Source organism: Trichosurus vulpecula, chromosome 4 (genome assembly GCF_011100635.1).
Source record: "Trichosurus vulpecula isolate mTriVul1 chromosome 4, mTriVul1.pri, whole genome shotgun sequence".
NCBI classification, from domain to species: domain Eukaryota; kingdom Metazoa; phylum Chordata; class Mammalia; order Diprotodontia; family Phalangeridae; genus Trichosurus; species Trichosurus vulpecula.
In genome coordinates, this window is record NC_050576.1 from 127424060 (window position 1) to 127440216 (window position 16157).

Here is a 16157-nt window from a genome sequence, read left to right on the forward strand (position 1 = left end):
AAAGTAAAAGATCAAATATCAAGAAATGATCATGATGTAAAACAAAAATTATCTGAAAAAAATGTTAAAAAAAAAACTTGAAGACTACTGGGAGAATCACCTTTTTCAGAAGATACACAACACAAGATTCATCCCTGTTTTACTACTTTACCTACTGAATTTCTAGAGGAGAGACTTTATCGAATGTTTTGATGAAACTAAGACACGCTACAGAATGACAATTCTATCAAGAAAATAAAATCACACTGGTATGACCTGTTCTAAGTGATCCCAAGCTATATGCTAATAATGATCACTTATCTCCTTTCTAAGTGTTCACATATCATAAATTTACGGCTTCTCTCTAAAATGCCTCTAAGTCACTGTGGATACATATCAGATATATGCATCAATCTGCTGTTTGCAGAATCCATCTTTTTCTCCTTTTTGAAAATTGGGACATTTGCAGATTTCTAGTCTTCCAGCACCTCTTCCATCATCTATGAATCTACAAAGACTACTGACAACACGTTGCTGATCTCATTGGCATCTTCTTTTAGCATCACAGAATGTTATTTGTCTGGACCAGGTGACAAGCTCAATTACTGCAGGCAGCATCCTCTCACAATCTCCTCAACTATCTTTGGTTCCAATTCCCTCTTAATCACATTTCTCCTACCCTTTCCAGTCTGAAAATTATTCTCCTTGAAGGAAAAGAGAGAAGCAAAATGGTTGAGTCCTTCTGCCATCTCTGTCATTTTTTAACATTAACACTATCTATGCCCAAGAAGTAGGCCTATAACTGCCTCGTTCAGCTTGCCCAACACATAACCTGGAAAGGTCTTCATTATTGCCCTTAGAACATTCTGGGAGCATCAGCTTTATCTGAACTCTGACATTTCTGACATTATTATAAAAACAAAGTCTGTGTCAACCTCTTGTATTTTAACTCAGTTATGTACCTTCCTTGAATTTTTCAGAGATGGTCTTTTAAATTCTAAGCTCAGCACCCCATACATTTAAATATGTCTTTTTAGATGTGTCTTCCTTTTCTTCCACATCAGTCTCTGAAGACTCTGGAGATTTTATAGTCAGAATTTAATTGTGGGGTAACAATAGGGAACTTCCATACTATTCTACTCTAACCTCTAATCCAAAAAACAGCACTACTAAGACCTATCTGACACGTACTCATCTGTCTTCCAGTGCTTCCCATTTCCCATAGGCCATTTTTATTTTTAGGATCATAGACAATGAGGGGCAGAGCCAAGATGGCGGCTGGAAAGCAGGAACTAGCTTGAGCTCCCCACCACATCCCTCCAAAAACCTATAAAAAATGGCTCTGAACCAATTCTAGGACTGCAGAACCCACAAATAGCAGAGGGAAGCAGGGATCCAGCCCAGGACAGCCTGGATGGTTGCTGGGTGAGGTCTTTCCGAACGGAGCGGGGAGCAGAGCCCAGAGTGGGCAGCGCGGACCAACCAGATCAGGAGCTGGGTGGAGCATACCCTAGCGCCCTGATTCAGTGAGCTGAAGCAGTTACCAGACTTCTCAACCCACAAACACCAAAGACAACTGAGAAGGTTAGTGGGAAAAGCTGCTGGGGACAGAGTGAAAGAAGGAGTTCGCAGTTTGGCCACCGCCCCAGGGACAGAGGAGGTGGGGCAGCTACAGAACTACAGCTGCAGTTGCTTCCAGCCCCAGGCCCACCTGGTGGGAGGAATTAAGTGGTGGATCAGAGCAGGAGTGTAGAGCCTGCTTGGATCTGACTAGCCTCTGCGTTGGTGGTTCTTGGGGGAGGAGCTTGTGGCAGAGCTTGCTATGTAGAAGTAGCTCTGAAAACAGCAGTGCAGCCCCTCAAGCTTGGGACAAAGTACTCTCTACTCTACAAGCAGTCATACCCTGACAAAAAGCTCAAGGATCAAGTGGTTGGCTAGGAACATGAACATGCAGCAAAAACAGACTCGGATTCAGACTCAGACTTTGGAATCTTTCTTTGGTAACAAAGAAGACCAAAACACACACCCAGAAGACATCAACAAAGTCAAAGAGCCTACAACAAAAGCCTCTAAGAAAAACATGAACTGGTCTCAGGCCATGGAAGAGCTCAAAAAGGATTTGGAAAAGCAAGTTAGAGAAGTAGAGGAAAAATTGGGAAGAGAAATGAGAAGGATGCAAGAAAACCATGAAAAACAAGTCAATGACTTGCTAAAGGAGACCCAAAAAAATACTGAAAAATATACTGAAGAAAACAACACCTTAAAAAATAGACTAACTCAAATGGTAAAAGAGCTCCAAAAAGCCAATGAAGAGAATGCCTTGAAAGGCAGAATTAGCCAAATGGAAAAGGAAGTCCAAAAGACCACTGAACAAAATACTACCTTAAAAATTAGACTGGAGCAAGTGGAAACTAGTAACTTTATGAGAAATCAAGATATTATAAAACAGAACCAAAGGAATGAAAAAGTGGAAGACAATGTGAAATATCTCATTGGAAAAACCACTGACCTGGGAAATAGATCCAGGAGAGATAATTTAAAAATTACCGGACTACCTGAAAGCCATGATCAAAAAAAAAGCCTAGATACCATCTTTCAAGAAATTATCAAGGAGAACTGCCCTGATATTCTAGAGCCAGAGAGCAAAACAGAAATTGAAAGAATCCACCGATCGCCTCCTCAAATAGATCCCAAAAAGAAATCTCCTAGGAATATTGTTGCCAAATTCCAGAGCTCCCAGATCAAGGAGAAAATACTGTAAGCAGCCAGAAAGAAACAATTTGAGTATTGTGGAAACACAATCAGAATAACCCAAGATCTAGCAGCTTCTACATTAAGAGATCGAAGGGCTTGGAATACGATATTCCGGAGGTCAATGGAGCTAGGATTAAAACCAAGAATCACCTACCCAGCAAAACTGAGTATCATGCTCCAAGGCAAAATATGGACTTTCAATAAAATAGAGGACTTTGAAGCTTTCTCAGTGAAAAGACCAGAGATGAATAGAAAATCTGACTTTCAAACACAAGAATCAAGAGAAGCATGAAAAGGTAATCAAGAAAAAGAAATTGCAAGGGACTTACTAAAGTTGAACTGTTTTGTTTACATTCCTACATGGAAAGATGATGTGTATGATTCATGAGACCTCAGTATTAGGGTAGCTGGAGGGAATATGTGTATATATACATATATATATATATATATGTGTGTGTGTGTGTGTGTGTGTGTGTGTGTGTATGTATATATGTGTAAATATGTATGTGTCTGTATATATATATATATATATATATATATATATATATATAGAGAGAGAGAGAGAGAGAGAGAGAGAGAGAGAGAGAGAGAGGGGGCACAGGGTGAGTTGAAGATGAAGGGATGATATCTAAAAGAAATAAAATCAAATTAAGGGATGAGAGAGGAATATATTGAGAGAGGGAGAAAGAGAGATAGAATGAGGCAAATTATCTCGCATAAAAGTGGCAAGAAAAAGCAGTTTTGTAGGAAGAGAAGGAAGGTGAGGGGGAATGAGTGAATCTTGCTCTCATCAGATTTGACCTGAGGAGGGAATACCATACACACTCAATTGGGTATCTTACCCCACAGGAAAGAATGAGGAAGAAGATAAAAAAGGGGGCATGATAGAAGGGAGGGCAGATGGGGGAGGAGGTAATCAAAAACAAACACTTTCGAAAAGGGACAGGGTCAAGGGAGAAAATTAGATAAAGGGGGATAGGTTAGGAAGGAGCAAAATATAGTTAGTCTTTCACAACATGAGTATTGGGGAAGGGTTATACATAATGATACGCATGTGGCCTATGTTGAATTGCTTGACTTCTTAGGGAGGGTGGGTGGGAAGGGAAGAGGGGAGAGAATTTGGAACTCAAAGTTTTAAAAACAGATGTTTAAAAACCACAAAAAAAAAGTTTTTGCATTCAACTAGAAAATAAGATACACAGGCAATGGGGTGTAGAAATTTATCTTGCCCTACAAGAAAGGAAGGGAAAAGGGGGTCTGAGGGGAGTGGGGTGACAAAAGGGAGGGCTGACTGGGGAACAGGGCTACCAGAATATAGGCCATCTTGGAGTGGGGGGGAGGGTAGAAATGGGGAGAAAATTTGTAATTCAAACTCTTGTGAAAATCAATGCTGAAAACTAAATATATTAAATAAATTAAATTTTAAAAAAAAGTCATTTGGAAAAAAAAGAATCATAGACAATGAGATTACATCTATTATTCTCTAGATATTTGAAATTGGCTTTCTTAAAGTCTGGAGCATATATTTAACTAGGTTCAGTATTCCCTTCCTTAGCTATAAAAAATCCTGAGATACATCACTTTCTTCCTGTGTCACTTCCACATTTGCAACCTGTTCTTCCTGGTTGGTCAGAATTAGGTCCAAAGTATCTATTTCCTTTATTTTTTCCCCTACTTTTGCAAGAGAATAGGCAATTTAGCAGATTTTCTGCTTTTAGTGATTTTTCTAGTAGCTATACAGAGAAGTGAAATCTCTCACTACCACTATACCTTTCTTCTTTGTGGCTTTCATGATCTATATCAGGAAAGTGTTATCTATATTCTCCACCTGGCCAGGTGACATATAAGGCTCTAATGATGTAACCTGTGCTACATCACTATTTCTTCTACCAATTAGTTCTTTGAACAAATCATACCTTTCAGGATGTGTGACCTTAGTATTATTCTTTATTTCTCACTCTCTCTCACCTCACATAGCCAATCAGCAGCCAACAGCTGCTGTTTCTACGTCCCCTATGTCCCCTTCTCAGTAGATTCAAACAGCTACCACCTTGGTTCAGGTACTTGTCACCTCTTTCCTGCACTACTGCAAGAACTTTATACTTGGTTTCCCACATCAAGTTGTTATTTTGTCAATCCCACCTGCACATAGCAGCTAAAATGACTCCGTAAGCACAAATCTCTCACCTAAACTCCAATGGCTCCCTACTGACCCTAGGATAGAAGTTATTTATTTTTTGTATGTCAGAAACCTTTGGCAGCCTGGTGAAATTTACAAAATAAAATACTTAGGTTTACAAAAGAAACCAATTATATTGAAATAGTTATCAAAATATTTCTTTTTTAAATTCACAGACCCCAGATGAAGCTGCTTTGCTCTAGGATAAAATGTAAAATCTTCGTTTGGCTTTTTAAAGCCTCTAATAAAATGTTGCCAACTCTTTCCACTCCTATTATTTTTACTTGGTCAATAGGCTGAGAACCTACTGTGTGTAGGACATAAAGAATAACTTCAAGTTTGAGTAGTTAACTCATAAGCACTTTAGGCATTTAATAATTTGTCCTTTGCTATCTTCTCTTAATAGAGTTGGCCAAATGGATGGCCTGACAATCTTTCTCAAGAGAACTTTGAATTTACAAACAAAATGAAGTTACATGAACCTGTGTATAATTAATTGGGCAGATGGACTTGGATACCAGTCACAAGACTAATTCTTTTTGAAATCAATACGTAAAAATGTGACAAATTCAGCTTTTATTGTGGACTATTACTCTGCCTTGTGGAAAAGGCACTACTGCAATTCCTTTAATAGACTATAAGCCAGAGTTAAGAGCAGTTTCAATTTGTAATTAGGGATGTATAATTTTCAGAGCCTTCAGAGAGCAAAACCAAAGGATGGAAGTTTTTAGAAAAGTTTTCTGCCAAGAACTTCTGTGAGTATACATAATTCAACAGGTATATTTAGCGTATAACACAACTGTATTTCAAATGTCTTGAGAATAGTAATTCCAGTTTGTCTTGCTTACATGCAAATAAGACATAACACACAGAGTCATGCTTGAGAATGACAGAATGGATTATACTAAAATGTTATTTTCAATATTATTTTAGACCATTTAAAATAACTAGCAGTATAAAAGACCTGAGAATATACCTGCTAAAATAGACACAGGAGCTATATGAACATAAACATTAAAACGGTTTTTATACAAATAAAGTCAGATATAAATAACTGAAGTAATATTTATTGTTCATGAGCAGGTAAAGCCAATATAATAAAAGGGACAACCTTACCTAATTAATCTATTTATTCAATGCCATTCCAATTAAATTACTAAAAACTATTTTACTGAGTTAGAAAAAATAGTAACAAAGTTCATTTGTAAGAACAAACAGTCAGGAACTGGGGAAAAAAAGATGTAAAAGAAGTAAATTCAGCAGTATCAGACCTTAAACTATATTATAAGAGGAGAGCATTGTTGAAGTGTAAAATGGATAATTTCAAATATTTTAAATTAAAATTTTCTTTTACAAATAAAACCTATATAGCCAAGGAGAGAAGGAATGAAGAAAACTGGGGGAAAAACTTTCATAGGCATCTCTCAGATGGGATGTGACTGGGCTGAAATGTTGCTGTGGCGCAGGAAATGATGAGCCGGTTGATTTTAAAAACATGAAAAAATATGGTTTTATGAAGGAAGATGCTATCCACCTTTAGGAAAACAGAGAACAAGTAGAAATAAGCACAGTACAGTCTTAAATGTATGTGTGTGTGTGTGTGTGTGTGTGTGTGTGTGTGTGTGTGAGTGTATATCACATATATGTATATGTTTATAGATATAGATAATAGATATAGATACACATATCCATGCTTAATTGTAGCCTTCTTTAGGGTGGGGAAGGAGGGGGAAAACATAAAATAAAAAGTGAACAGTAGAGAACAAAAGAAAACCAACAAGGAAGCAAAGAAAAGCTGGACAGCTTTGAAAACAATGTGTAGCATTTATTATATAGGTTTTCCTGAAGTGGAAAATTATTGTTTTATATTGAATCCTCTCTTATGTTCTGCTGTGTACATGGCGATTTTTTTTCCTTTTCTCATTTTGTATTTAAGTTTTAAATAAATAAGAAAAATTACAAAAAACGTTATTTTTTTCATTCCTTGTTCTCTAATAGGCATCATTTCCTAAAAAAAAAAAATCATCTCTAAATGGATAGCACTAAGTTCTCTAATATCTAGCATGCTATATAAATAAAATGAGTTAAAATCTATTGGCAAGGGTGGTCTTGATTTTTAAGAAGATCCCAAAGAACCACTGAATTTTAGAGGAGAAGAGACCTTGAAAAGTTATCTGGTTGGTTGATTTGCAGAAGCTGACATCATGAGTCCTTGGCTTTGTTCCATCTACCAGACACCAACCCTCACCACCTTTGCTTCTGTTGTCATATTCCAAAGACAGGAGAAAATTTCTACACTCTGAGCACAGAGAGAAAGGATTTGGGTTATAAGAGATTCTGCTTCCAAAGAATTATTCCTGGTTCATGTGTCAGGGTGGTGACTTCACCTGCCATAATGGCACTGGTGGCAAGTCCATTTCTGATGAGACCTTCATCACTGGTCTTGGCATACTGTCCGTGGCAAATGCTGGGCCCAACACAAATGGCACCCAGTTTATCATCTGTACTGCTAAGACTGTCTGGATGGCAAGCATGTGATCTTTGGCTACGTGAAATACTACATGAACATCATGGAAGCTGTGGGGTACTTCATTTCCTAATATGGCAAGAACAGCAAGATCACCACTGCTGACTGTGGACAACTCTCACAAGTTGCTTGGGTTTTGTTTTTTGCTTTTGTCTTAACCACCAAACCATTTCTCTGTAGCCGGGAAGAGCCCCCCTAAACTCCTACTGTTCTCATACCCTGTAATTCTTGTGTTCTCACCTGCTACAGTTCTCTTTGGATTCCTTCCAGAAGTCTGGCTAGACAACAGAGTTAAGTTTATGATTATGAAAGAAAAAGTCAACTACCAAAAAAGTCATTTAGTCTAACCCTCTCATTTTACAGATGAAGGAGATAAGAAGCAAAGAGGTAAACTTATCTACCAAAGTTAGGTCTAGAATCTAAGTATTGCCTGACTCCCAATCCAATTCTCTTTCCAGAATATACAAGCCAGAGTTAAGAATATATACTATACAGTTATCCTTTCCACCTCACAACTTTCCCCATTGTGGTTTCGATATATCATAGATCAGCATAAGAAATTAAATGGGAATTTTGGGGAGTTTTGCTGAAGCCACAGATGAAACTCAAAGGCAACACAGAGCCTACGATCAAATACTTAACCCAAATTTTGTAATAAGGTACTATAAACACCCCATAAAAGAAAAAAATCAGACCTCCTCTGGTACGAAGAGAGGGCCAAAAAGTTTTATGCAGATTTTCCAGATTGCAGGGGTGCTGCACGCCTAATCCCCTACTTCCCAATGTGGAAGGGATAACTGCATATAGTATATAGCAGGGCTGTCCAAAATAAAGCCCGCGGGCTGCATGCAGCCTGCAGTGGGATTTTATGCAGCCTGCCTGTGGGTTTTAATTTACATGAGCAGAAAAAATAAAATAATAATTTGCATGGAATGTGTATTAGATTTTTAATTCCATCACTAATAAATAATCTCATCAATGTTAATCTTCTTTGGTGTTTTTAAGCAGTATTACAGATGGAACATATCGCACGGAATTTTCAATCTATCTGTGGGATGTGTTCTGTCTGTATAATGCAGACTAGTCAGTATGCACCTATCTTTATACTGTTGTGTTGTTGCTTTGTTGTTTCGTGTTTGCTTTCGCACTTTGCCCCTTCACCTGTCCTATTGATGACATGCATTCCCCCACTTTCTATTAGTGTACTGTATTTTTTATTCTGGCTGAGGCCCTAGAATAATTATTTTATTTTAATGTGGCCCTAAGATAACCTAAGGTTGGACAACCCTGGTATATAGCATATATACCATACCCTATACTAGGGAAGCATACGTCCCTAGGACCCTAAGAGGATATTAGGCCGACTTCAAGTGAAAGAACAAGATTTATAAAGAAATCCTCATGATATGGCAAACTTTTATTTATCTAGAATCCAAACAATCAGGAAGCTCAAAATCCCTATATTTGTCTTTCATATTCTGCATATTATTCCCATAGGACAGCTCCACTTACCTGAACTCTGGATGTGCTGTGAGAGCCAAGGTAAATGTACTTCTGGACCAGAGCCTATTGATGCTTCTGTTTCATCATCCTCTTCCACAGACCTCATCCATTCATCACTGGAATCATCCATATCTACTCCAAATGAAGAAGAATATTTACAAACTCTGCACATGAATTTATAGTTCTTCTACATCATATTAAGAGAAGCATTTAAAAAAACTAATAAACACAGCATGCACTTCAATGTTCCTGGAATTTCCCTTAGTTTAAAACAAAATTGAGCTGTCAGCAGTAGTTGAAATGAATCAGAAGATAACATCCATATAAATCAATAAAAAAAAAACATTTATTGAGCACATACAGTGTGCCAGCACCTAGGTGGCATAGTGGATAGAGTGCTGGACCTGGAGTCGGGCAGACTCTTCTTCCTGAGTTCAAATCTGGCCTCAGACAATTCCTCGCTGTGTGACCCTGGGCAAATCACTTAATACTGCTTGCCTCATTCCTTGATGTCTAAGGTTCCAAATCTATGATTTAATATGAGCTTTATAGGTTTAACAATGTAAATCAGCCAGGGTTCTGCTAAAGTTAACAGATGTTAATGGAGGACCCAACTTGGTGAAATGTCTTTTGATTAGTAATTGTGTGACACTTATGCCCTCTGGGCATCAGTTTTCTCATGCAGTCGATTCAAGCTCTCTCACTGTTAAATCTGTGACAAGATGCTACTGATTCTAACAGACTTTTAAACAAATGATCAGTTAGGATAAAGTGTAAAAAGAATCATAATTTTCTATTTAGTGGTTTGATGTGTAGAGCAATGTTATCAATCTCCAACAGAAACAGAGGCCACTAAACTCTAAATAATAAGAATCCCTGAAGCTGCATGTTGACTTAAGAAGCCACATATTAACCTTATCTATCTATTGTATTTTTATTTATTTTGCTAAATATTTTCCAATTACATCTTAATCTGGCTGGGGGGTGTTGGAGACTTCCACTGTAGACAATCCGGCGATCCACAGCTACTTTTTGCTATATAAGAAGAACTTGTAATTCATTGAGAATGACAGAACTAAACTAATGGAGAAGAGTTCTAAACATTATTTAGTTGAGGCAAAATAGACAAGAAGTAATCTGAGAACACCACAAAATATTATATAATATAACATAGGTTTGTGGAATGTTAGAGCTGGATGAGTCTTTAGAAATCAATTCAACTTCCTCATTTTCAAAGGCTTAATCTTTAGGCACGTCAGCTTCTTTTTTAAAATGTGGTAAGTCATATTGTCTGTCAAAATGAGATAATGCACAAAGACAAACAGGGACTGGACCTGTTGCTTCACTGATACAAGGAACTCCTAAAAGAAAAAAATGCCCCCACCAAGGTAGGTCAGGTCCTGGTCTCCAACTCAGAGTTGCCTACAGCACCAGGTGGTGTGAGTGACTCGACCAGCATAAGTGTCAAAGACTTGAACCAGGTCTTCTTGGTCCAAGGACACCATAACTGAGTCTTTACAAGAGCTGGACTTGAATACCTGTGAGGAGCTAAGTGATACAGCGGGTGGAGCACTGGCCTTGGAAGTCTGGAAAACCCCAGTCAGAATCCTGTCGCAGCACCTACTTCCAAGATTGTTGTGAGGACTTTGTGAGATAGCCTATGTAAAGCCTTTTGCAAGCCTAAGGTATCTTTAAACTAGCTTTTATATCCCTGCCTTGCCACTTTCTCAGCTAACTGTGCACTTTCGAGCAAAGTACTTTTTATAAAAACACTCAGCTCCTCATCTTCTCTTGGCTCCGGGCATTTTCTCTGACTGCTCCCCATGCTGCGACAGCTCTTCCTCCTCTGACTCCCGACCTCCGTGGCTTCAAGTCCCAACTACAATTCCCCCTTCTACAGGAAGGAGAAGCCTTCCCCAACCCCTCCGAATTCCGGCGCTTTCTCTTGGTTCATTATTTCGTATTTACCCTCTCTATAGTTTGCTTTGTATGCATCTGTTTGTATGTTGTCTCCTCCCTTGGAGTGTAAGCTCCTGGAGGTCAGGAACTGTCTTCTGCCCAGCGCTTATTAGTGCTTGGCACATAGCGTAGTAGGCGCTCACTAGGGATGATGACAATTGCACAGCCAGAGGGTTGTCGTGGGGAAGGTATTTTATAAACCCCGGAGATATCCTCCTCCTCCATCTCCATCAGCAGCAGCAGCAGCAGCAGCATCACCACCACCACCGCAGGGCTATACAAATATATGGCACGGTTTTTGCTAACCAGCTTCGTGAAGTTTAAAACCGCAATTGCAGAGAGGTCGTTATTGAGATGAGACTTAATTGATGATGACCGGGACCTCACCAATTACCGCACCCTGCTCAGCTCAGAGTCACGAGGCCGAGGGTCCTAGACTACCACCTCCCTCTCCTTCCCCGCCCTCCCTCCCCCTCCCCGTGACGTGGTAGCCATGGCGACCAAGCCTCGCCTCCCCGGAGGCAGAAGAGGGAAAGGAATGGAGGAGAAAGGAAGGAGGGAAGGGAGAGGACAAGGGCTCGAGCTCCCAAGGCAACAGTGACGAACCCTTAGTATAAAAAAATAAAAAAAGCAGGCCCAGACGGAAGGGGACATCCGAGACGAGGCCCAGTCACCGTTTGCGGCTCCTAATTCTCTGAGTTCTCATTCCAGACACTTACCCGGAGCTCCGTTCTGGCTGCGCATCATCTCCTCTTAAGACCCAGAGGAATCCCCGCGGAAGCTCAGTCAGCCTGGGAGCAAGGAGGGAGACCCACACGGCGCACGATCCGACTGCGCATGCTCACTACCCCGCGTGTTGCCTTACAGGGAGTTTGCGTCACTTCCTTCGATCCCGCCTTTTCCTCCCCTCGCACCTCCTCCGCTTCCGGTCTGTGGGGCCTTCGGCTTCTGTTGTGGCCTTTTGTTGGTCACTTGTGGATCCCGAGTTCTCCCTCACCACGCTTTCAGATAGAGCATGAGGGGTTTGGGGTGAAACTCGAATGCTCTTGGTGAATTTGCCAGGCAGTGGCTTTGCCAGCAGCTGTTGATGCCCACAATAAGCGGGAGGACCAAGTGGTGGAATTGTTGAGGGACAAATGAACCCAGGGATGTTTGAGATTTCTCCAAAACAACGTTCCCAAGGCAAGGCTGCCTGGAATGAATGGGGGGACCCAAGCATTCTTTAAGTCAAGGAGGCAAAGATTTATTATGCTTTATGTAAACAAAGCAGGCAAGAGTTCTTAGGGAACCTGTAACCATACAGGGCTACAGGGAAAGTTTAAGTACAAGATTTAAGGTGAAAACTGTAAATTAGGTGTTTTGGGGTGGGATTAGGGAGTGGTTTAGGTGTGATTAAGGGGTGGTCAGTTCTTAAAGAAACATGCACTTTTTGTATCTACTGCACAGGTATCTTACCCAGAGTTCACTGGGAAATAGCCCAAGGTGGGGCTACAGGGGTGTGGTTTGGTGACTAAGTTACCAAAAGTTCATGGCTGACTGGGAATAGCCAGATGGATTCCCTCACATGTCTTGTTAGACAAGATTAACGTAAGGGAGTATACATTTGACTATGTCTAGGATGTGTGTTAGACTCAGTGTGTAGTCAGTTATCAGCATCCTGAATCAATCTATAATGGAGCATAGCTGCTCACTGAAGAAGAAGCAGAGATAATTTTGGGACACACTGCCCTTTAGCTAGAGAGAAGCTACCTGGGAAAGAATATGTTTTGAGAACTAGTTGTTTTGGTAAGGCATGCTGCCCTTGAACTAGAGAGAGGCTGCCTGGGCCAACACTTTGAAGCTAGGGAGAGATGTGTTTTTAGAACCGGAGTTCAGGCACAGGCACCCAGCAGAGGCTTAGGAGGAATGTGATGTTAGAATTAGGGTACAAGTGCAAGCACCCCATCATCCTCGTCAGTCTGAGCGCCCCGCTGTTATTTTGTTCAGAAAAAGAATAAACTGAGAGGCGGGAATCACTGTTAAGAACTCTAAATCTATATGGTTATGAATATGCCCATGTAAATATATTCATAATGGATGCTTTTATGTTGCCTTGAATCTTAAAAAGGAATTCTCACCTTTCAGTGTTGGCTGGAAACTGATCGTCTTGATTATAAATACGTGATCTTTAGAAGCAGGCAAACTTGGAAAGGAGCCGAGCAGAGAGAAGCACATTTTGCCTGTCTCAGGTTTCAGTGCTTCCTAGGTCCAGAGACATGCCTGACCTGAAATAGGGTGTAGCCCAAGGAAGACTTTGTGGTTTTTCAAATGGAGGAGAAATTAGACTACTCTGCTTTGCCTGACAAAGTAGAACTAGGAATAGCAGCCTAATGGCCATCTGAGAAAGGCAAATTTCACATCAATGTGAGGAAACATTCTGAATTTAGAGTGCTTATGAAGTGGATGTCAGAAGATAGTTTACCTCGTTGGAGGTCTTCAAGAAGATATCACTTATAAGGGATGTTTTGGAAATCTTATTGTATGGAAAATGCCTTGAATTTGGTTACATAGGACCTGGGATTTGAATCCTGGATCTGTCACATACTACTTGTGGGACTTGGAGCAAGTAGTTTTATCTCAGGGTGTCATCTCTAAAATAGAGATTTGTGCTAGATGACCTTTAAGTTTCTTCCAGCTTTAAATGTAAGATCCTAAGGGACTCCTATTCATGTGTAAGTTGGATTATATGATCTCTGAGATCCTTTCCAACTTTGGGGCTGACGGAAGTTTTCTGAAGGCAACCTGCTTGGGAAAATCAGTACCCTTTAGGCCCTACTGAAGAATGGATCCAAGAATTCATCCCCCTATTATATTAATGTGGCAGTGGAAAAATAGAGATAGAATAATGCCTGAGCTTGGTAAGGAAATTTCACATAACTGCAGGCAATAAATGTATAACCTATATCAAATTGCTTGCATTCTTAATGAGGAGGGGAGGGAGAGAATCTGGAACTCAAAAAAATTTTTAAAAATAAGTGTTAAAAATTGTTTTTACCGGTAATTGGGGAAATTTTTTTAAAAAAAGAGCTGCAGGCCTCATCTGAGGATTTGGCTGATGAAACCTTGGGTTGAAATAATTTATTTATAAATTTAAGAATTTAATACAACACTTACTGAATGACTGCTTTGTGAAAAGTACTTTACTAAGCCACAAAGATAAAAACAAAGTACAGTCACATAATCATAGAATTTTGACTGAAAAGGGCTTCTGGAGCTCATCTGGTCCAACTGTACAATTTTACACATAAGAACCTGAGGGCTTAGGAAAGTGACTAGCTTAAGGTGACTATTCTGTGATTTAGAGGTACAATGAAGCTTTGAAAGGTTTATCCAGTGTCCATACTGGTAATTGGTATGGGTGGAAAGTCCACCCTTAATTTCCAGCTTAGAGTCCAGTTTCAGAAGTTGAGGTGAGCTACCTCCATACTAACCCTAGATTTGAGCTTTTCATTCCATCTCTCCCATCTCTGAGAGCTTGATCCATTATGGCTCATTCTCTCATCTTCAGTTTTACTCTGTTAATTTACAGTCTATCTGTAAACATGCTTAAGTCTCCCTTTAACTAAAATTTTTTTTTCATTGATCCTGTTATCCCTTCAAACTATTTCTTCTGTCTCTCTTCCCCTTCAACGTTCAACTTCTAGACCCCTGCAGTCTAGCTTTCATCACTGCCATTCACTTAAACTGCTGTCTCACAAGTAGTCAATGACCTAGTTAGCAAATTGAATAGCTTCTCTGCAGCACTCCATACTGTCGAATAATCCCTTATGTACATTGCCTTCCCCCTTGGCCTCTTTAACAGTTGTCTCCTGGTTGTCCTACCTATCTAATTCTTAATGGCCAACAGAAACTATTATGAACTAGTATGCACCTGTATGGGGAAAAATTAATCAACAAATCTATTTGAGTACCCACTGTGAGTCAGGCACTATGCTATGTGCTGGGTATATGAAAACACATATAAGTAAATACAAAGTAATGTTGGGAGTGGAGCAGGTACTAGCAGCCAGAGAGATACATACACAGAAAAATAATTGAGAAGAAAATACAAATGTCAATTTTGTTACTATCTTATTAAATTTGATATACATTTTTTAAGCTGTAACAAGTTTACAGACACAGATAGAGCAATTTAGTAAGTGCTTACTACATGTCAAGCTCTCAGAACACCAAAGCGAGACAGCCTTTACTCTCAAGCAGCTTACATTCTGTTATGGGAAAACAAAATAGAAAGCAGTCAGTATGGAGGTGGAACAGACTGGAGAGTGAACAAGAAGGGAACAAGCATTTATAAAGAGCCTACCAGAGGATAAGTGACTTGTCCAGCAGCATACAGCTAGTAAATAAATGTCTGAGGTCTTCCAAATGCCAATTCCAACATTAGATTATCCCCCATTAGATTGTGAGCTCCTTGAGGGCAAGGACTGTCCTTTGCCTCTTTTTGTATCCTCAGTACTTAGCACAGTGCCTAGGCACTCAATAAATGTTTACTGATTGATAGCACTTGATCCCCCCAACACTTAGCTGGAGAATGAACAGTGTGGTTAGGCCTTCTGTGTGGCAGTTCCAGGCAAAGTAGAATCATCCACCTTGTACTAGACTTCCTGTCCCTAGGGTAGGGTAGCCAGTTGGGAGGTAGAGTAGGTCCATATGGTGATGGAGCAGGCCAGAGAGTCTTATATACAATTATATAGTAGTTTCATATACAATCATTTTTGTTCTTTGTGGTACATTAAAATGTTTCGTGTTGATGATTAAATTCAAAGTAAAAAGATTTTTTATAATATAACAAGTTAGATTAAACTGAAGTCTGTAGAGAATTGGATTTAAATCCAACTGAGTCAGGACAGGGAGCACTGAATTTTTGGTCAGAGAATAAAGCTTCAGATCCCAACTTTGCCACTTACTACCTTTGTGATCTTAGAAAAATCATTTCACTTCCCTGGGTCTCAATTTCTTCCTGTATAAAATGGGAATAATAATCTCTATACTAATCCAATGATCATCATTATGAGGATCAAATGTAATAATGTATTGCTATATAAATATTATTTGATAAATATCAGATCAAACCTTGAAATGCAAGTCTTTCCTGACTTCAAATCCAGCAGTTTTTCTATTGAGTCACCCTGTTTTCTTTTTTCTTTTCCTTTAGGACCAAGATCAGGTACTTCATGATGAAAACTTCCCTCATGCTGCCTAGTGATATGATAACTC

At 39.6% G+C, this 16157-nt stretch overlaps 1 protein-coding gene across 1 annotated transcript in view; it reads right to left on the reverse strand.

The window, feature by feature from the left end:
• TAF1A (TATA-box binding protein associated factor, RNA polymerase I subunit A) overlaps window positions 1-11759 on the reverse strand; it is a 40576-nt gene extending 28817 nt beyond the window's left edge. Inside the window, exons 1-2 of the mRNA XM_036758072.1 lie at window positions 11621-11759; window positions 8952-9074 (exon numbers count right to left, since the gene is read on the reverse strand). Coding sequence (XP_036613967.1) covers window positions 8952-9074; window positions 11621-11648 — 151 coding nt within the window. The 5' untranslated portion in view covers window positions 11649-11759. The remainder of the gene's footprint in view (window positions 1-8951; window positions 9075-11620) is intronic.
• Window positions 11760-16157: the final 4398 nt, after the last annotated feature.